The following is a 23,392-nucleotide window of genomic DNA, read 5'->3' as shown; positions in this document are numbered from 1 at the left end:
ACTTGGTTTGCTATAACAACATTTATGCGGCATTTGTATAGTATTATTACCATAAGAAGCATTAAAATGTAATAATGGTAGAGTCTGGATAGGGAGCAGCAAGACACAGAGGGGACTGGAGAAGTAGGATTGGAATATTACATTGAGACAACGGTTAATTAAGTGAAAGGTGAGCACAGGAGTGATGGGGAATGATCAGAGACGTATCCAGTAGAAGTTCAGGACTATAATTTTTCAGAAGGTAAGACAGGGGATATCAGTCAGGAAGGAGTAAAGTGTCTAGGTTCTGAACATTTCAAAAGTTGACCCACTAAGTCAGGGGCAGAGCCAAGAAATGTTGTGGAGATGGGAAAAGGCAACCTTAGTGATCGCAAAAAGTTTAATTTTGGATCATATTGCATGGAATCTGGGGATGCTTGTAATTATTTGCCCTGTAGTTCACACACGCTGTATATGGACCGGGTCTCAAGGAGCATAAACCACAGGGTCTGTCCCCAAATCATCCTGTCAGCTTGTCACAGGAAGCAAAGTTGGTGTGGCATCAAATCCTTCAGCCTGCTTTTTCTTAAATTATATTCAAAAACATTTAAAAACTATAGAAAAAGTTCATCTATATAAAAATTGAAAAATAAATCAAAATGAAGCTAATTAAAATTATTTTAAAAATTGCAGGTCAATAAAACAGTAGACTGAAGGTAGACACAAAATGCTGGAGTAACTCAGCGGGGGTCAGGCAACATCTCTGGAGAGAAGGACTGGGTGACGTTTCGGGTCGAGACCCTTCTTCAGTCTGAAGAAAGGTCTCGACCCAAAACGTCACCCATTTCTTCTCTCCAGAGATGCTGCCTGGCCCGCTGAGTTACTACAGCATTTTGTGTCTACCTTCGATTTAAACCAGCATCTGCAGTTTTCTTTCCAAAACAGTAGACTGAGATCATTTTTAAAGAAGGCTGAGAATCCATTGAAAGGGTTCTCTTATCCAACAGCGGAGCATCAGAGAGATGGATTCCCATTGTTAGGCTGCGCAGTTTCAGCATGATCATGTCAGCACCAGTGAACTCCACATGGAGACCAGTGTAATGGAGTGGAATAACTGGTGCGCTGGCAACTGTTACAGTAAACGTCAGGCCTGTGGCCAGTCATGTAAGTCTGGGGCATACTTGCGTGGGAAAGCACTGTTTGGAATCTCTTACCATGGCCGGCAGGATTGGTCTTGTTGTCACCACACTCAGTTCCTCCAACTGTGAATAAAGAGAACCATTTTTCCAAAGAAGTGTCCCCATTTAATAGTAACGATCCTTTGGCAAGAGCTAGTTCCTCAGCAGCGAGCTCCCTGGATTCACCACTGTTATCTGAACTGAGATCATGCTGATCTGGACACATCTGAGCCAGTAAACACTGTAATTGTGGCCAAATATCACAACGCCAAGTGTAGCCATAATTGCAGCTGTAGATTACCTGTGGCAAAATAACACAGTTACTTTTCCCCTTTATCTGACCAACTAACAATGTTGTCTATGTGGGAAAATTATTCCACAGTGTGCAATGAAAATAAGATGCGGTAAAAGGAGGAAGAGATAGAATGTGACACAGTAATGCGGTTTATTGTAAACCATGGAATTCAGACATGCTACTTCTGTTATTTTGCAGTCATCTTATTTTGGTGTTAATTTTCAGGGAACTATTGTTGAACTAAACCCTCTCTTGCTGAATTGAAAGCATTATCTTCTGGCATCCACTGATGCTGGACACGAGTCCACTGCTCTTATATGGACCTTAATCAGCCATCAAAGCCTTGGCGCACGGCGGACCTGAAAATAACTCAGGACTCTATTCCTTGGAGTGCCAGAGGATGAGGGGTGATCTTATAGAAGTGTACATAATCGTGAGAGGAATAGATCAAGTAAACACACAGAGACTCTTGGCCCGAGTATGGGAATTAAGAACCAGACGACATTGGTTTAAGGTGAGGGAGGAAAGATTTAATGGGAACCCGAGGGGTAACTTTTTTTACACAAAGGGTGGTAGGTGTATGGAACAAACAGCCAAAGGAGGTAGTTGTGGCAGGGACTATCGCAACGTTTGAGAAACATTTAGACAGGTACATGGATAGGATAGGTTTAGAGTGATATGGGCCAAATGCAGGCAGGTGGGACTGGTGTAGATGGTGCAGCTTTTTGTGTCTATCTTCGGTTTAAAGCAGCATCTGCAGTTCCTTCCTACACATACCGATTTTATATTACCTGTTTGTAAACACATCTTCTCACAACTGTATTTACCTTTCTCTGACAAAATATCCCATAGATACAGTCAATAACATTGATCAGTAAAAAAATTGGGCTCAAGACCAAACTCTTGCATAATCGTTATGTTCAAGCATTCATCAATAACATGGGATTCAGTGAGAGGTTTAGATGGAATCTACTCCACGGAGTATTTCTTTACACAGGGAATAGCAGCTGGAAGGGTTTCGAGGAGGAGTGGTTGAAACAACAGCCCTGGACTTGCTCATTGACTTTGAAGCTGTGAGGTTGATATTCACCTTCTTCCAAATTTCATTGCCTATTGAATCCATTAGCGTCACCAATTGCCCCACCATTACCTTATAGACTGCAGCAATTAACTACACTGTGGCATTCCTTGTGCGGCCATTCCAATCTGATTGGATCAGACTAATGAGAAAAGATTTATAATTCTTTTAGTTCAATCCTCTTACACTTCTACTTCTTCTGACCAGTCATTCTGACCAGTCATTTCAAAGGTCGGTGGACCTGGTGTCAAGACTGTCTTGTGACTGACACACTGAGTGCTACCAGCCGCGACACCTTCACTTCACCATTCATTTGGAGCACTTACAGCAGGTAGGCTTCTTTCCATCCGCCATACAGCTCCTGTGTGCTGTATTTTATATATTTAAAGCTTGTTTCACTGTACTCCACAGGGAGCACAAATGTTTATTTCTCAAATCAGCTGAAGTCTTCTGTATGAAAACGGATAATGAGATTAAAACTTGTGCTGCTCATTTAAATGGAGGTGAATCATTTTTAGTTTATTGACATTAATATTTTTTCCCCTCTTCTCTTTAACTATATCACTTCTCCTTTTGTAGAAGAATTCCTACAAAATTGATACTTTAAGGTTGCCTCTGTATAACTACACGATTGACAGTATTATCTGTCGGGCAGGTGTCCTAGTGCATCAGTCACTGAAAGGAAGCATGCAGGTACAGCAGGCAGTGAAGAAAGCCAATGGAATGTTGGCCTTCATAACAAGAGGAGTTGAGTATAGGAGCAAAGAGGTCCTTCTGCAGTTGTACAGGGCCCTAGTGAGACCGCACCTGGAGTACTGTGTGCAGTTTAGGTCTCCAAATTTGAGGACGGATATTCTTGCTATTGAGGACGTGCAGCGTAGGTTTACTAGGTTAATTCCCGGAATGGCGGGACTGTCGTATGTTGAAAGACTGGAGTGACTATCCTTGTATACACTGGAATTTAGAAGGATGAGAGGGGATCTTATCGAAACATATAAGATTATTAAGGGGTTGGACACGTTAGAGACAGGAAACATGTTCCCAATGTTGTCCAGAACAAGGGGCCACAGTTTAAGAATAAGGGGTAGACCATTTAGAACGGAGATGAGGAAAAACGTTTTCAGTCAGAGAGTTGTAAATCTGTGGAATTCTCAGCCTCAGAAGGCAGTGGAGGCCAATTCTCTGAATGCATTCAAGAGAGAGCTAGATAGAGCTCTTAACGATAGCGGAGTCAGGGGGTATGGGGAGAAGGCAGGAACGGGGTACTGATTGAGAATGATCAGCCATGATCACATTGAATGGTGATGCTGGCTCGAAGGGCCGAATGGCCTCCTCCTGCACCTATTGTCTATTGAAAGACATACTCGTATTCCTAGGCCAAAAATTATTTTTGTAACAACTTTGTAACAAATGTGGTTTTTTTTAATTTCGATTTGTACATATGCTTCTTAAAAAATAAAAAAATAAAAAAAAGACAACATTTCAAATTAGCAGAAAAACACCCTCAATTCTCTGTATCCTTCGGAATAATCCAATTTATTATTCTCTGGAAACATAAAAAAGATAATTAATTTGAAAATGTTGTCTCTAATTTCTCAATCGGTCTATGGGAATCCAAACTGGATTCACACAAACTATTTGGGCAGAATCTGTCTGCATCTGGTAAAAGTCTGCATCACATTATGCCTTATTTTGATGGCAATTTAGTTCATAAATAAATATATAACAATGGAAATCTAATGAAAAGGGTTGACATTTACGGGTATGTTTTCTGTTTGGTAATAGCGTAGGTTGTTTAAACTGATGGTGACGAATGTAACTATTGAAATCAACATTTTTTCATTGGCTGTCCTATGAGTAAGAGACATTTGTTTTTTAATGTTTAGTGTTAATGAATGTATATAAAATTCATGCAATGGAAAATGAAAGAAATCAGAAATCCTTAGTGAATGAACTCTGCAGCAATTTACAGGGGAGCTGCAAAAGTGCATCTTGGTGACTTTGTAACTGGTGCATGTATTATTGATGGAAGTACAGAGTGTGGCTGTACAGGCGTCTTGTGAAGGAGCGGCTAGCCCAGCCAATACCATTGAATACTTCCAACTGTACTGCTGCCCTCGAACCAAGTAGACTAAGTCTATGAACAGTACAACATGTACTGGGGTACAGTGAAATTATTTTTGAATACAGTTCAGTTAACCCTAGTTATGCTTATGCACTACACCACCATTTTGGCATCAACTCCAAACATACAAATCATGCCACCTGGCTTCTCATTCAAATGATTAACATGTTTATGAGTAATTATAGTGAAGCCTGCACTGATCCCTGCAGCACACCACTGCTCACAGGCCTCCAATCTGAAAAACAACCCATCACGACCACCCCCTGACTACTTCCATCAAGCCAGTTCTGTGTCAATTGGCTAGCTTATCCAGGATCCCATATGATCTCACCTCCAAACCAACGTATCATGTTGGACATTGTCAAAAGCCTTGTCCACGTAGACAACAATGCCCTTGTCAATCCTCTTGTTCATCTCTTCAATTATCTCAACTGAATTTGTGTGACAGGATTTCCCACACACATAGCCAATCTGACTGTCTCTATACTCTAGCACTCTGTGTCCTTTATTTTGTAAACCGGCATCTGCAGTTTTGATATCCCTATAAATTCCTTGCCTTTTCAAATGCAGATAGATTCTGTCTTACAGAATCACCTCCAGGAACTTTCCCACCACTGATGGTAGGTTCACAGACCTAAAGTTCCTTGCCTTGTCCTTGCAGTCCTTCTTTAATAAAAGCACACCATTAGCCACCCTCCAGTCTTCCAGTACGTTATTGAAGACTCAGAAATCATTGCCCAGGCTGCAGCAATTTCTTCCCTTGCTTTCCACAATGTCCTATGATACTCTTGGTCAGGCCCCAGGGATTAGTCCACCTTATGCACCTGAAGATTGCCAACTTTGTGTATTGGCCTGAAATCCCCCGTCAGAGGCGTCAAACTACGTGTGACCTAGAGCTCCCCACATGTAAGTGCCAGAATCTAGTGTCATAGTATCATACAGCTTGGAAACGGGTCCTTCAGCCCAACTTGGACCATCTATATACGAAAACTCTCGTTTGTTTGTTTGTTTGTTTGTTCCTGAACTGCAGCCAAAATGGTACATGACAGCGCAACAGTTTTAGGCCCACCTTACACACCGTCGTCCCTTTGCTGTTAATGGAAGAAGTTTCATTGAAATAGGTGTTATATTTTTTAAGTTATTCACATTTTTAAATCTATCTCCTAGGGGGGGGAGGGAGGAGAGAGGGAGGGGGGTGGAGGGAGGGGGGGGAATGGAGGGAGGGGGAGGGAGGGAGGGAAAGGGGGAAAGGAGGGAGGAGGGAAGATAAGGGGGGGTTGAGGGGGATGGATTGGGGGGGCCGGGAAGGGGAGGAAGGGCCGGGGGTTGGAGGGAGGGGTGGAGGGGATGGGGGGAGGGGGGGAGGGAAGGGGGAGGGAGGGGGGTAGAGGGAGGGGGTGGAGGGAGGGAGGACGGGATGGGGGATGGGGAGAGAGGGGGGGAAGGGGTGAGAGGGGAGGGGGGAGGGGGGGAGAGGGTGCTGAACCAATGCAGGAGAGGTTTGAGCCCCAACGGGTCCACTTGGACTAGTATATCCCTCTAAACCTATCCTATCCATGCACCTCTCTGAATGTTTTTTAAACATAGTAATAATACCTGTCTCAACTACCCCCTCCAGCAGTTCGTTCCATATACCTACCACTATTTGTGTTAAAAATAGTTGCCCCTGCGGTCCTATTAAAACATTCTACCCTCATCTTAAACCTATGTCCTCTCATTCTTAATTCCCCTACTCTGGGCAAAAGACATTTACCCTATAAATTCCTCTCATGATCTTATACGCCTCTATAAGATCAGCCCTTCATCCTCTGGTGCTCCAAGGCATAGTCCTAGCCTGCTCAACCTCCCCCTGCAGCTCAGGCACTCGAGTCCTGGCAGCATCCTGGTAAATTTTCTTTGCACCGTTTCCAATTTGACAACATCGGCTGAGGAAATTTTGTGAATATTTAAATTACCACTTAAAGCTTAATGGCTACTGGTAGGAAAAGCTAGAAAATCTTACACAGCACTTGATAACAATGTAATTCTTTCATACGGATCAAACTAGAGTTAGGCAAAGATAAATCGTGCGTGCCTGGGGCAGAATAGTATTCTTGCATCTGCGTCATTGCAGCCGGTGATGATCTCATTACACTGTTTATCTCTCCAAGGCTTAAATTATGGGCTCATTGTTATTAAAGAGAATTATGCTTTGGTGGTCAACAAGGTTTAACCTTTACAACCTGAACACTTTTTACGCACGGTTCGAGATGGGCAACATCACTAAGATTATTAAGGGGTTGGACACGTTAGAGGCAGGAAACATGTTCCCAATGTTGGGGGAGTCCAGAACAAGGGGCCACAGTTTAAGAATAAGGGGTAGGCCATTTAGAACTGAGATGAGGAAAAACTTTTTCAGTCAGAGAGTTGTGAATCTGTGGAATTCTCTGCCTCAGAAGGCAGTGGAGGCCAATTCTCTGAATGCATTCAAGAGAGAGCTGGATAGAGCTCTTAAGGATAGCGGAGTCAGGGGGTGTGGGGAGAAGGCAGGAACGGGGTACTGATTGAGAATGATCAGCCATGATCACATTGAATGGCGGTGCTGGCTCGAAGGGCTGAATGGCCTCCTCCTGCACACATGACTGTGTGGCCAGTTTCAGCTCAAACTCCATCATCAAGTTTGCTGATGACACTGTGGTGGTGGGCCGGATCTCCGACAACGATGAGAAGGCCTACCGGGAGGAGGTGGCTGATCTGGCACTCTGGTGTCAGGACAATAGCCTCATCTTGAATGTCAAAAAAACTAAGGAGCTGATTGTGGACTTTAGAAGGGCTCAACATCCAAGAACGTACACGCCACTGGAAATAAATGGGTCTACTGTGGATAGGGTGAGCAGTTTTAAATACCTTGGGAGTCCACATCAAAGAGGATCTGACATGGACAACGCACATTGCCGCACTGGTGGGTAAGGCAAGGCAGCACCTTTACCACCTCAGACAGCTGAGGAAATTCAGAGTGTCTCTGAGGATCCTTCAATGCTTCTACTCTGGGGCTGTAGAGAGCATCCTGTCCGGCAACATCACAGTCTGGTTTGGGAACAGCTCTGCCCAGGGCAGGAAGGCCCTGCAGAGAGTAGTGCATTCGGCAGAACGCACCATGGGAACTACACTCGTCCCCCTGCAGGACCTATACATCAGGAGGTGCAGATCAAGAGCAAGCAAGATTATGAGGGACCCCTGCCACCCCAGTAACGGACTGTTCCAGCTGCTACGGTCAGGCAAACGCCTCCGCTGTCACGCTGTGAAAACGGAGAGGATGAAACGGAGTTTCTTCCCACAGGCCATCAGGACTGTTAACTATTATAACTCCATGGACTACATTTTCTTTTCTGTATTAATTTTAATTTATATGCTGTAATTGTAATTTTTTTTGCGCAATCCGCAGGCATTACCACTTTCATTTCACTGCACATCGTGTATGTGTATGTGACAAATAAACTTGACTTGACTTCTTTGTTTAAACTACAATGGAGCAATAAATTGTGTTAACAATGGGAGCAACATTAGTTGGCCAAATGCTAACCGACATTGCAGTGGACTGTGGATTTTTGCTGTGGATCCATCCTGTCTGGATGTTTTGTACAACATGCAATGTTTAAGCTCATTCATATTCATCTATGTTGGATCAAGTTTGCTCGAAGCCACAACAATGGCTCAATGCACTACACCCACAAACTCAGCAATCTCTATTAAATCTAATATTCAACTTTTCACGCTCTCCCCTCGTGCCCTGCACAGATGCAACAATTCAACCATTACCAACACAAGGCTCGCTTACTCATTGACCTACTCCCTCTTTCAAGGAGGATGTACAGGGAGCAGCAGTGGCAACTGGCTGGGGAGAGATTAGTTTGTGTGCCCACCTCCATGAAGGAGGTGGTAAATGGAGCACCTTTGGTGGGGCCTTGGTCAGCAGCAGGGCCAAAATGATAACGTTGAACATGTCCTCCTACATCATCAGCCGCCTTACATTCAAGCTGTCCTTCACTCCACAATCTCATCAGACTTAGAAGATGCATCTTCAGAATGCACAAACCTCTTGCCTGCCTCTTCTCCTCCCACACCTCCCATAGACACAGGCCACACTTAATTGTTGAAGAGCAGATAAGTCCTGGAATCCTTCACAATAATCATCCCTCAACTCGCATCACCAGCTCACAGACTACGTGCCACTGATCTCACTGCCTTTTGCAGAAGCCTGATTCTTCCACTGCTGCTTTTGCCCCATTACAGCACTTATATTACTGAATGCCTCTGAAATATTTTGAGGTGTTATATTGTTTAAATGCACGTTCTTCTTGAATGATCCTTATCAATTTTTAAACCATTATCAATACAGGCTGGCTGGTTGTACTAACAGTTCAACAGCATTAGTTGTTTAATTTAGAGTTTTATTAGAATCATCACATGCCAGTGATAATGTTCCAAGGGAAACTAAACCATATATATTTGTTCACTTTCAATTGTTCTGATCATCGCTTTGAGTATGGCAGCATTGTACAGTTTCGCTAATTTTAAACTTGGATACTGATTTGTGAAAAGTTATAAGCTTGACCATTAATTAGGTAAATTCCATGAAACATGCTCAAAACATTAAAATACACCAGTCAGGTTCAGATACTGGGAATTTTGAACACGGGAATCGAAATGAAAATTCAAATTGAAAATTGTGGTCTCCAGATGTTCACCTGGTGAGTTTTGTTTTCAGTGGGGCAGAGGGGTGGTTTGTCATAATAATGGAAGACAAACTCGTGGGGTAGATAATTTGGACAGGTGTCTCACACATGGACCCAGGATTGTGGCTACAAAGTATATGAATCTGTTCTTCGTAGCGTTCACGTGAGAATTAATTCTCATCTCGATTAGGAATTTCTGAGATGCTCAAAGTTAACACAAATGAAACTCTGGTTTTGACGACTTCATCCTCTGGGCAGAGGGGGTGGGGTCGCTCTGTTGGTAAGGAATGATATTCAGTCCCTTGCACGAGGTGACATAGAATCAGGAGATGTAGAATCAGTATGGATAGAACTGAGGAATTGTAAGGGTAAAAAGACCCTAATGGGAGTTATCTACAGGCCCCCAAACAGCAGCCTCGACATAGGGTGCAAGTTGAATCAAGAGTTAAAATTGGCATGTCACAAAGGTAAAGTTACAGTGGTTATGGGAGATTTCAACATGCAGGTAGACTGGGAAAATCAGCTTGGTAATGGACCCCAAGAAAGGGAATTTGTGGAGTGCCTCCGAGATGGATTCTTAGTGCAGCTTGTACTGGGGCCTACCAGGGAGAAGGCAGTTCTGGATTTAGTATTGTGTAATGAACAAGATGTGATAAGGGAACTCAAGATAAAAGAGCCATTAGGAGGTAATGATCATAATATGATCAGTTTTAATCTACAATTTGAGAGGGAAAAGGGAAAATCGGGAGTGTCAGTATTGCAGTTGAGCAAGGGGGACTTTGGAGGCATGAGAGAGGAGCTGGCCAGAGTTGACTGGAAAGAGACCCTAGCAGGGAAGACAGTGGAACAACAATGGCAGGTATTTCTGGGAATAATACAGAAGGTGCAGGTTCAGTTCATTCCAAAGCGGAAGAAAGATTCTAAGGGGAGTAAGAGGCGACCGTAGCTGACAAGGGAAGTCAAGGACAGTTTAAAAATAAAAGAGAAGAAGTATAACATAGCAAAGATGAGCCGGAAGCCAGAGGATTGGGACTCTTTTAAAGAGCAACAGAAGATAACTAAAAAGGCAATATGGGGAGAAAAGATGAGGTACGAAGGTAACCTAGTCAATAATATAAAGGAGGATAGTAAAAGCTTCTTAAGGTATGTGAAGAGGAAAAAACTAGTTAAGACAAATGTGGGTCCCTTGAAGACAGAAGCAGGTGAATTTATTATGGGGAACAAGGAAATGGCAGATGAGTTGAACAGGTACTTTGGATCTGTCTTCACTAAGGAAGACACCAACAATCTCCCAGATGTACTAGTGGATAGAGGTCCTAGGGTAACAGAGGAACTAAAGAAAATTCACATTAGGCAGGAAATGGTGTTGGGTAGACTGATGGGACTGAAGGCTGATAAATCCCCAGGGCCTGATGGTCTGCATCCCAGGGTACTTAAAGAAGTGGCACTAGAAATTGTGGATGCATTGGTGATCATTTTCCAATGTTCTATAGATTCAGGATCAGTTCCTGTCGATTGGAGGGTAGCTAATGTTATCCCACTTTTTAAGAAAGGAGGGAGAGAGAAAACGGAAAATTATAGACCAGTTAACCTGACATCAGTGGTGGGGAAGATGCTGGAGTCAATTATAAAAGAAGAGATTGCTGAACATTTGGATAGCAGTAACAGGATCGTTCCGAGTCAGCATGGATTTACGAAGGGGAAATCATGCTTGACTAATCTTCTGGAATTTTTTGAGGATGTAACTAGGAAAATGGACAAGGGAGAGCCAGTGGATGTAGTGTGTGTGGACTTTCAGAAAGCCTTTGATAAGGTCCCACATAGGAGATTAGTGGGCAAAATTAGAGCACATGGTTTTGGGGGTAGGGTACTGACATGGATAGAAAATTGGTTGGCAGACAGGAAGCAAAGAGTAGGGATTAACGGGTCTCTTTCAGAATGGCAGGCAGTGACTAGTGGGGTACCGCAAGGCTCGGTGCTGGGACCGCAGCTATTTACAATATACAGTAATGACTTAGATGAAGGGATTAAAAGTAACATTTGCAAATTTGTGGATGACACAAAGCTGGGTGGCAGTGTGAACTATGAGGGGGATGCTATGAGGATGTAGGGTGACTTGGGCAGATGCAGTTTAATGTGGATAAATGTGAGGTTATCCAATTTGGTGGTAAGAACAGGAAGGCAGATGAATGGTGTCAAGTTAGGAAATGGGGAGGTACAAAGAGATCTGGGTGTCCTTATTCATCAGTCACTTAAAGTTAGCATGCAGGTAAAGCAAGCAGTGAAGAAAGCTAATGGAATGTTGGCCTTTATGACAAGAGGAGTTGAGTATAGGAGCAAAGAGGTCCTTCTGCAGTTGTACAGGGCCCTAGTGAGACCGCACCTGGAGTACTGTGTGCAGTTTTGGTCTCCAAATTTGAGGAAGGACATTCTTGCTATTGAGGGAGTGCAGCATAGGTTCACGAGGTTAATTCCCGGAATGGGGGAACTGACGTACGTTGAAAGACTGGAGTCTGTATACGCTGGAATTTAGAAGGATGAGAGGGGATCTTAGTGAAACATATAGGATTATTAAGGGATTGGACACGCTAGAGGCAGGAAACATGTTCCCAATGTTGGGGGGGGTCCAGAACCAGGGGCCACAGTTTAAGAATAAGGGTAGGCCATTTAGAACGGAGATGAGGAAAAACTTTTTCAGTCAGAGAGTTGTAAATCTGTGGAATTCTCTGCCTCAGAAGGCAGTGGTGACCAATTCTGTGGTGAGCTCTATCTAATTCTCTTTTAAATTCATCCAGTGAATTTGCCTCCACTGCCTTCAGTGGCAGAAAATTCCACAAATTCACAACTTCCTGGGTGAAAAAGTTTCTTCTCACCTCGGTTTTAAATGGCCTCCCCTTTATTCTTAGACTGACTGTGGCCCCTGGTTCTGGACTCCCCCAACATTGGGAACATTTTTCCTGCACTTAGCTTGTCTAGTCCTTTTATGATTTTATACGTCTCAATAAGATCCCCTCTCATCCTTATGTCTCTATAAGATCCCCTCTAATCCTTACGTCTCTATAAGATCCCCTCTCTTCCTTTAAAAGGCTTTCTGAAAGTCCAGATACATTACATCCACTGGCTCTCCCTTATCCAATTTCCTAGTTACATCCTCAAAAAAATCCTCAAAATTAGTCAAGCATGATTTCCCCTTTGTAAATCCATGCTGACTCGGACCGATCCTGTTACTGCTATCCAAACGTGCCGCTATTTCATCTTTTATAATTGACTCCAGCATCTTCCCCACCACCGATGTCAGGCTAACTGGTCTGTTTTCTCTCTCCCTCCTTTCTTAAAAATCAAGGGATATGGGGAGAAGGCTGACACGGGTTACTGATGTGGATGATCAGTCATGATCACAATGAATGGCGGTGCTGGTTCAAAGGGCCAAATGGCCTCCTCCTGCACCTATTTCCTATGTTTCTATATTTACCTTGTGTTTTGCTCACAATTCCAGCATCTGCAGTTTAACGTGACTCTATGGAAAAGTAAATGTTAGCTTCAGGATGGCATTTAGTTTAAGCTTGTGAAATTAATCATTTGTGGCACTTGAGAATCGAGAATCAATTAAGAATATCAAGAATACTGCCTCTAATCCTTGCAGTATTACTCGGTGAGGCTGGTGACTTTGAACTGTGATACGTCAGTGAGCCAACTTAATACCTAGGGGATTGAGAGAAGGCATGTCAGTCATGTAAGAAAATCCAAAGCCAACGTATACTTTCATAGAAAATCACTCCAATCGTCCGGTGGATAAAGGGCATCCTCAGATAATGAATGGCTTATGTTTTTACAGGCGTCCATTCATTGACTTTGTCCATAACTTGGAAATTGCACATAATTCACTTGACATGGTAAACAAATCTCCACGGTATTGTATTGAATGACATCAAAAGCAAATAAGACTGATAAGAAAGCACAATTATTAAAGGTGGAGAGAGACCAAACTAGTTGTTTGTGGGAACAAACATATATACGTATGCAAGACTTTAAGTTGATATATTATGAGAGTTCGCTCATATGTAGACTGTCCATAAGTCGGACAATTGTAATCTGCGGATGGTCTGTAACATTTTTCTTTTCAAATAACTTCCAAATAAAGTTAGAACATTCTTCCCATCTCTGCACCTTTAAAATAGCAGGTGGTTTAATTACATTTATTCAGTTTATTTTGTTCTTTAAAAGTTTGCCAATCCTCTGGCTTCCCGCTCATCTTTGCTATGTTATATGTCTTCTCTTAGTTTTATACTGTCGATTATTGGTTATTGATTGTGGACGATCAGCCATGACCACAATGAATGGCGGTGCTGGCTCGATGGGCCGTATGGCCTCCTACTGCACCTATTTTCTATGGTTGTATGTATCTTGACTTCCCTTGTCAGCCACGTTTGCCTCTTACACCCCTTAGAATTGTTCTTCCTTTTTGGAATGAAATGATCCTGCATCTCCTGGATAATTCCCAGAAATTCCTGCCATTGCAGTTCCACCGTTATCCCTGTTAGGGTCTCTTTCCAGTCAACTTTGGCCAGCTCCTCCCTCATGCCTCCATAGTCCCCTTTGTTCAATTGCAATACTGACACTTCTGATTTTACCTTCTCCCTCTCAAATTGCAGATTAAAACATCATATTATGGTCACTACCTCCTAGTGGTTCCTTTACCTTGGGTGTCCTTATCAAATCCGGTTAATTACACTGGGGGCCAGTAGCATATTAGCTTGTTTACACTTACAAAGCAAGGGATAAAGTGGATATTTTGCTAATCCATTAATACCTCATCAACCTAAATACATTTCACTCCATCCGACAGGTATATTGTCATCTGGTGTAGTTTCATTTGCAGCATTCAATTTTCTCCAATCAGATTAATTAATTTTAAGTGAATGACTATGTGGGTTTAGTGAGAACAGACAGCACAAATCCCCAGACTTGTGTAGGCTTAGATTAGTTTATTGTCACGTCCAAGGTACAGTGAAAAACTTTTTGTTGCGTGCTATCCAGTCAAAGGTAGACAATACATGATTACAATCATGTACAGATACTGGATAAAGGGAATAATGTTGTGTGCAAGATAAAGCCAGTAAAGTCCGATCAAAAGATAGTCCGAGCGTCATCAATGAGGTAGATAGTAGTTTATGACTCCTCTGTAGTTGTGGCAGGATGGTTCAGTTTCCTGATAACAGCTGGGAAGAAACTGTCCCTGAATCTGGAGGCGTGTGTTTTCACACTTCTATACGTTTTGCCCAATGGGAGTGGGGAGAAGAGGGCGTGGCCAGGGTGTGACTCATCCTTGATTATGCTGCTGGTCTTGCCGAGGCAGCCTGAAGTATAAATGGAGTAGATGGAAGGGAGGTTCGTTTGTGTGATGGTCTGGGCTGCGCCCACAATTCTCTGTAATTTATTGCGGTCTTGGTTGGAGCTGTTCCCAAACGATGATGTGATGCATCTCGATAAAATGCTTTCTACGGTGCATCTTTAGAAGTTGGTGAGAGATTTTGGGGACATGCCAAACATCCTAAGCCTGCCAAGGAAGTAGAGGTATTGGTTCGATATGGCTAGTTGCTGGTGATATTTACTCCTAGGAACTAGAAACTTTCAATCATCTCCACTTCAGCGCCATCAATGTATACCGGGGCAACGTATAATGGCATTCTAATTAAGGTGTTGAGAATTAATGAGGAATGCTAACTATTAAATTCATTATGGCTATTTCTTCTGGGGGCAAGTTTGAATAAGAAAAAGGGGAATAATCTTAAATTTGGAACTACTCAATGAGTTGCAATCTCTTTCTCTCTACAAAGGATAATAAAAAACTGAAACACTGCCACTTCCTTTTCATCTCGGGTAGGAATTATGAGGATTTAAGGATTTTCCCAGTCTTGTCTACTCTTTGTCCCTTCAAAATCATTCTCACATCTCTTCACACTAAAGTGACCATCAAACTTCAACCCTTGGTGCTTCATCTCCACGATTTCCTTACTAGATCAGATCACTTCCTCATTATCTGCTGCCGTTTCTAATATACTTGTCCCTGGCTCCCAAAGTAGTTTGAGCTTTTCAAAGTCTCCACTTTCCTATTAATGTAAAATTCAATCCTCATTCACATATTTCAGTAGATGTGGTATCCGTTACAGATGAAGTACAGTAACAGAACAGGTTAAATTACTGAATGTGTAGCTAGAGCTTGATACAGCTGGGAATCTTGAATTCAAATAATTAAATAAATCAATAATTATAGGAAAACCTGGTTGCAACAATTATGAGCACAATCTAATCAATGATCAAAAAACTGACCAGGTTCATTGGGGATCATCCAACGAAGGAAATCTGTCATCCTTATCTGGTCTGGCCTCTATGTGACTCCCTTCCCACTGATGTGATTGACTCTTAATCTCCTTACTGGGTGGCACAGTGATGCATCTCATGGGTCATTGCTTCACTGCGCCAGAGACTTGGGTTTGATCCTGACCTTGGGTGCTCTGTGCGTGGAGTTTTCGCGTTTTCCGTGTGACCACATGGGCTCCCTTTAGGAGCTCCAGTTTCCTCCCACATCCCAAAGTCATGCAGGTTGGTGGGTTAACTGGCCCTGGTGTGTAGATGATTTAAGAATCTGAAGGAAGTTGATAAAACTATGGGGAGAATAAAACAAAATGGGATTCATGTAACCCGTTGGTTGATGGTCAGTGTGAACTTGGTGGGCCGAAGGGCCTGGTTCCATGCTATCTCTCTTTCTGACTCCTTGTTATAGAGAAAATGAGAGATGGACCGGGAATGCTGCCTAAATGGTGACATAAGCATTTGGCGAATAAATATCTTATGACCTTGACATAAGAAAAACAGAAATTTCCTGTAATGACCTCATCCAAGGATTTCCTCAATCAACATCAACAAAGATATATTAATGAGCACTTTGCCCTGTTTATCTAAACAACATCTGGCTTTCTCTTCCCAAATAACTTTTATCATGAAGCATTAAATAATTTCCTGTGAAAGACCACATGTAAATTTGTGTCTTTTAACTCATCCACAAATGTATCAGTCAGTTTCCTTCCTAGTCCGAAGTTTTGAATAAGTCATTGTACCCTAACATTTGCTCATTCTGGAGACATAAGAAGCTACAGGTGCTGGAATCTGAAGCAAAAGACAAACTGCTGGAGGAACACAGCAGATCAGGCAGCATCTGTAGCGGGAAATGGACAGACAACATTTTGCATCGGGACCCTTCTTCAAGATTGGAGTGGAAAAACTGTGAGGAAGATGAAAGGGGAAGAGGTGGGGCAAGAGCTGGCAAGTGATAGGACTGAGGTGATAAGGGGCTAATTGGCTGAAGAAAAGGTGGAGATAGTAACCAAAGCTGGAGATGATATGTGGAGAAGCTAACCTACAAACCTTACACATTATTTTTATATCTGTGCTTTCTCTGTAACTGAAACACTGCATCACTGTAACACTATATTCTGCATTCTGGTATTTTCCCCTTTGCATTACCTGTAGTACTTGCCAATGGCATGATTGTACTCGTCTACCGGAAAATTGGATTAGATAGCATATTTTATTGTTGTATCTTGGTAAACATGACAATAATAAGCCAATACTAATACCAATCTACCATCATGTCCTTGTCAATTTTTTGGTCACCTCTGCAATAAACTTTGTAAGAAGTGAGGTCCAGGTAAAAGCCATGCTGACTATCCTTAATCTGTCCTTGCTTTCCAAATCCAAATAAATCCCATCTCTCAGAATACCTTCCAACAACTTGCCCACCATTGATGTAGGACTTACTGGCCTGCAGTTTCCTGCCTTCTCTCTGTTGCACTTTTGAAATATAGGTTTGGCATTAGCAATCACCAGTCTCCTCTCTTGCTTCCCAAATGTTCTAGGATGCAGCTGTTTGGTCCCTGAGGATTTATTTACCATTATGCATTTCAGGACCTCCAACACCCCCTACTTCATAACATTGATAAGCTCCAGAATATCGTACGTAGTGCCTTCCTTGTCCGCAGTAGCTACCATGCCCTTCTCCACAGTAAATACACAAGAGAAGAGAATGTCCATTTAAGACCTCATCCACTTTCCTTGGCTCTCCTTGATCTTGCTGTCCCCTTTGTTGCCTTTTACTCTTATTATGCTTGGAGAATCTTTTAGGATATTCCTTTATGTGATTTGCCATGGATAACTCATGATTCCTTTTTGCTTTCCTAATTTCCTTATTTGTACTCCTACATTCCTTGTACACCACAAGGAACTCACTTGATTGCAGCTGACTATACCTGACATATACTCCTCCTTTTACCTGATCAAACTCTCAATATCCCTTGCCAACCAAAGTTCTCTAATCTTGCCTGCATTGCCCTTCACTCAGACGTTCAAGAAGGTTCTCAACCCAAAACATCACCTATTTCTTTTCTCCAGAGATGCTGCCAGTTACTCCGGCATTTTGTGCATAAAATAAAATAGGGCCTTACCATCGATTCTTTAGTGATGTACAACGCCAGACTTGGGTTAATGTTTTGTGATAGAGAATAATTTTTATATATCCCACAGATTTCACTAGTCTCATTTAAGTTTGAAATGGAAAATCAACATGTTATCCAAAATAAACAATAATGTAATATATTTTGCCAGAGATTTCAGTAGCTCCTCCTATGTAGTGCATTTACCTCCAATGTGACCCAGGAATGCAAGAAGTCCTCACCATTCATTCTAAATATTATACCCTCTAAAGCTACCCACTCCACCCTTGCATATCGCCTGGTTCTTGTTTTATTGTCTACTCTGTCTACTCTCAAATGGTGGATAAGAAATGCTTTTGATATTTTAAATTTTGATACTTTTAATATTCATCAGTCTGAAGAAGGGTCTCGACCCAAAGTGTCACCCATTCCTTCTCTCCTGAGATGCTGCCTGTCCAGCTGAGTTACTCCAGCATTTTGTGTCTACTTTTGATATTTAATATTGCATAACAAAATGTTCTGCTTTGTCTCCTCATCTCCCTGAATACTTTTACCTCTTTCAAGCTCCCACAATATCTGGCCGCAATGACCTTGTCTTGTTTGGCCACTGGATGGGCTTCTCACATATCCTGCACTGCCGGGTTGGTCACATTCACTCTTCCCTTTGATAATGGATCACCTACCTACTGCCATCCGCACCACATTTTCCTGTTTATTTCTGGTTTCGAGTAACCTAAAAAATGCTTTAGTGATGTCTTCTCCTCAATCATCATTCATTCTGAAATTTCTGTTACCTTCAACTTGATCCCACCATCAGTCACATCTTTCTGTCCACACCCATTTCCGGCTTCTGTAGAGACCACTTTCTCCATAACTCCTTGGTTCACTCATCCCTACCCACCAACCCATCCCCTCCCCTGGCATTTCTCCCATCCCTACACTTCCTCTCTCTCTCTTCCAACCAGCGACCCCAGAAGCCTTTCCAAGTAAGACAGAGATTCACATATACCTCCTCCAACCTCATCTATTGCACCCAGTGCTCCCAATGTGGCCTCCTTTACATCGGCAAAAGCAAACGTAAACTAGGTGGCTATTTCACCGAACACTTGTGCTCTGTCTGCCAAGACCTATTGGAGCTCTCTGTTGCAAACTAATTTAACTGCCCTTCCCATTCCCATACTGCTCTTTCTGTCCTTGGTTTCCTGCATTGCCAGAGTGAGGTCACACACCTCATATTCCACTTGGGTAGCTTACAACCCCATGGTATGAACATTGAATTCTCCAACCTCAGTAATACCCTCCACCTTGTTGCACGCTTATCTCTCCCCATTCAGTCATTTTGGTCTCTTCCCCCCCCCCATACACTCCTCTTCCACCCCCTCATAATATTTTTCATTTTATCTCTTTTCCTCTCTCCTGACCCCTTCCACCTATATCCCTCCCTCTGGCTTTACATTTCACTTATCTTCTTTCCTTATTTAACACCCTTTTGTCTCCTGTTCACCTTTAGCCTTTGTCCATCTACCTCTGCCCATCCGCCAATCAAACCCCCCCCTTTCACTGCATCCACTTGCCAGGCTTTGCAGCACCCCCACCTCTTCCAGCTTCTTCCCATCAATCTGAAGAAGAGTCTTGACCCAAAGCAACTTCTGGCCATTCCCTCCACAAATGCTGCCTACCTGCTGCGTTCCTCCAGCACATTGAGTTTTGCTCAAGTTTCCAGCATATGTAGTTTCTTGTGTCTTGTGACAATGTTACTTCATAAGATCAGTTCTAGAAGCAGAATCAGGCCATTCAGCCCATCAAGTCTACTCCACCATTCAATCATGGCTGATCTATCTTTCCCTCTCAACCCCATTCTCCTGTCTTCTTCCTATAACCCCAGATACTTGGCATAGAAATAATAGCAAGGCAAAAAGTGTACCATTTCTGGTCATTCAAATTGAGCTCGCTTCTTTAAAAGTTTCATTATCAAAAATAAGTGATAGTCAGTCTCAGCAATCATTAGAAATACAGTAATCCAGGTACGAGCAACCTCTAATATTCTCCACACATTTTCATAAACATGCCAGGCTAGAGCTACAGGGCATGTTGTACTTTTAACCAAACTAAGCTATATGACTGTCTGCCCCCTGTGCTGAGACTGGAAGACCACAATTCCAGTGATGTGCTACATTAATTGGTGCCAAAACCTCTGAGGCAAATTAAAAGTAGTGGCACGGCTTTTAATTCAAACTGGCAGAGATGATGATCTTGCTATGTGCTGGCATTGTAACTTATTTGGATGATCTGTGAATTCTGTGTACTGAATTTATTTGGTCAGCTCACCACAGGTACACTACAGCATAAATGTAAGGTCGCTGTGTAAGGTAACCAATACTGCAGATGGCATGAGGGTCAGATGCTGTTGGTATTCAAGACATTCAGTGGAAGTTTCAGAGCTCATGCCAGAAGGCGCAGAATCCTAATAAGATTTAGCATCTAAAACTAATTTGCACTGGCCTACTTCTTGCCAGCATTGATGACAATAATAAGCGCATTTAACCTAATACCGGGATAACTGAATGGACTGACCTAAATGATGCTCCTAATGTCATAGATGGTTTTCCAGCTTATCTCCTGTTGATGTAATAGTGTTAAATAATCTGTCCTAATTGTGTGATTCAGCAGGCACCTATTGATGTAATGGGTATTCACTGCAAAATAACTCACATTTATATGGTCCCTTTAACCCAATAATAAGTTCCAAACTACCTTGGGATGCTACTTGGATTGACTGTCAAATTAGTAATGATTTTGTACCAGTGCCATCTTAGTTATGCTGCATCTTCTATGATAAGGCACTGTCAAGATACTTATCCCAAATGCAAAAGAAATAAATCGCAATTAAATAGAGGGTGAAGGAATAAACTCCTGCATATACATTGCATTAAAAATAGTTTCAGGAAGACCAAAGCTCAATCTTAAACTCCTTAGCAACCCTGGAATTATAGTCCACTTATTGATGGTGCCACCAAAAAAGGCTGTGATCAACTTCTGAAAGAAGGAATCTTGGCCAATGATGAAAATGCTCAATGGATACTCCAAGATGGTTAATCTCCAATATATATGTCAGCTTCACTTGGCTGGAATTCCTGGAAGGAGGTCTTTAAAATTGTGAAGTGGTTTGATAGGATAGGGACAGAGAGCATGGAGCACAATTTAAATATGTAGATCCTAAAAAAAACATCACCTTTAATAAATCAAGTGGGTAATTCAGAAGCTATTTCTTCACCTGTAGAGAGAATATGGAACCAGCTCCTATTCAGAGATGAATAGTATGCATGTATTTGAGGAGAGCAAGTTGATACTGTTTGATGACAGTGGGAAGAAGCAGACATGAAGCTGCAACAGTCCATTTGTCCTGAATGTCCTTTGCCTGTGGGAAGTCCGTAATTGTACACATTGTGAATAAGCATATATTAAATGCTTGCTGGATCTCCCAGTTGCAAACCATATCAACTCTCCTTATCATTCCCACACTGACCTTTCTGTCCTGAACCTCCTTCATTGCCAGAGTGAGGCTACATGTAAACTGGAGGAAAAACACCTCATATTCCGCTTGATAACTTACAACCCTAAAGATATGAACATTGAATTCTCCAGTTTTAGGTAATTCAACAAAAAAAACATTTTATTTCCTCCACCTTTTCATCTCTGGCCTTTATCCACCAATCTGCTCATCAAAAACATCCCTCACCTATCACTGAAGGAGACACAAAGTGCAGGAGTAGCTCAGTGGGTCAGGCAGCATCTCAGGAGAACATGGATAAGTAACGTTTCGGGTTGGGCCCACTCTACATACCTATCACTCTCCAGGCTTTCTCTTGCCCCTCCTCTCTTCCAACTTTCAACCCCGCTCACAATCATTCTAAAGAAGGATCCCAACCCGAAATGTCACTTGTACGTGTTCTCCAAGATATGGCCTGACCCGTTGAGTTACTCCAGCACTTTATGTCTTAATATTAAATGCTTGTTATACTTATCAGTAACCACAAGACGGCAGCCACATTCCACTTTGTTCATTGGAGACACTAAGAGATGGCAGATGTGATTCTGGAGTGAAAATCAAACTGCTGGAAGAACTCAGCGGGTCAAGCAGTATCTGCAGTGGGAAAGTAATTGTCAATGCTTCAGGTCAAGAGCACAACATAAGGTGCTGGAGGAGCTCAATGGGTCAGGCAGCATCTATGGAGGAAAGGGAAGTTGCTTCAGGTCAAGGACTAGGAGTGGAGAAGGAAGGTGGTCAGTCAAAGGAGAAGTGGGAAGAGGAGTGAAACAGGTGCTGGTACGTGATACAGCATAAAAATGAAGTTCACTCCTTCAAAGGGAAGAGTAATCTTGTCTAAACTAGCCTCTAGCCTTCTGACCTTGATAGCTGCAGTAGAAAGTTTATTCTGTAATTTTCCCATCTCTTCCAGCCTACTGATGCTACTCCCTCTCAGACCGGGCCAAAAATAGAACATGTTGAGGAAGTAGTTCAAGCAGAGCAGACCTGAAAGCCGTGAACTGCAACTCCTACACCAAACCATTAGCGGGCCCCATCCATCTCTGAAATACTTTCTGATAAAATTTTAATTTGAAAGTTTCAAACGTCTTAAGTTACAGCATTTTTGATGAAACATGACACAATAATTTAATACAGATGCACATTACTGTTTTAAAAATATAAACCATACTTTTGTGTTGCAATTGACAGATTTTCAGACACCTTTCCATTGCATACCTGTCCTAGAATGAACCGTGAACAAAGCTGGGATGAAGATGTGGAATCTGAAAGGAACCTTGAATTAGCAGCATCCAACACTGGTAATGTAATAAAGACATAGTATGCATGAGGGATGTGCAAACTCATTGCTTCACAGTCATTATGAATTATGCTGTGCTACCCAGAGTTCTTTACTCAAATTGTATCATGTACGTGGGTGGGAAGTTCAAATCCAAAGTTAAACCATTGTGAGCATTCCTTTAACCACATAATCAAAATCCCTCATCCCTAGAATAACTGCAAGGCCTAATCTATGGTGCCCAGAACTTATGTATGGGCCAAAGCAATATTTTATAAAGGTTCATCATGGCTTCTTTACACTTTTACTCTAGGGTTTAAGTCCAAGATACTTTTTTGCTAAAAGCTTTCTCAAACTGCCTTGCCACATTTAATAATTTATTCCATATTGTGATCTATCTTTTCCTGCATCCCATTTAGAATTGAGATCTCTAAATTGCATTACAATGCCTTTCCTTATCGTTGCAAATGAAATTGAACACTTCACAATTTTGAGAGTTGTCTTTTGATTTGCCTTTTTCACCAGCTAGTCTGTATCTCCATGGAACATGGAAGTTGCCTGTAAAATGATTGCAGTATATATTTGAATAGTTGATGTCCCAATAATCAGATCATTTCTACAGTTAATTGCACCCAGATACTCTTGTACGTAAATTGGAGTTCACTTTCTTTTGGAGTATCTCACATGTATGAGATATAGAGCTATGG

The 23,392-nt window shown here is 42.2% G+C and overlaps 1 protein-coding gene across 1 annotated transcript in view; it reads left to right on the top strand.

The window, feature by feature from the left end:
* Nucleotides 1-2,772: 2,772 nt before the first annotated feature.
* LOC144597862 (phosducin-like) overlaps nt 2,773-23,392 on the top strand; it is a 28,310-nt gene continuing 7,690 nt past the window's right edge. The window contains exons 1-2 of the mRNA XM_078407576.1: nt 2,773-2,861; nt 22,598-22,707. Coding sequence (XP_078263702.1) covers nt 22,635-22,707 — 73 coding nt within the window. The 5' untranslated portion in view covers nt 2,773-2,861; nt 22,598-22,634. The remainder of the gene's footprint in view (nt 2,862-22,597; nt 22,708-23,392) is intronic.

Source organism: Rhinoraja longicauda, chromosome 11, assembly GCF_053455715.1.
Source record: "Rhinoraja longicauda isolate Sanriku21f chromosome 11, sRhiLon1.1, whole genome shotgun sequence".
In the NCBI taxonomy this organism is placed as follows: domain Eukaryota; kingdom Metazoa; phylum Chordata; class Chondrichthyes; order Rajiformes; family Arhynchobatidae; genus Rhinoraja; species Rhinoraja longicauda.
This window is presented reverse-complemented; position numbering and strand designations above follow the sequence as displayed.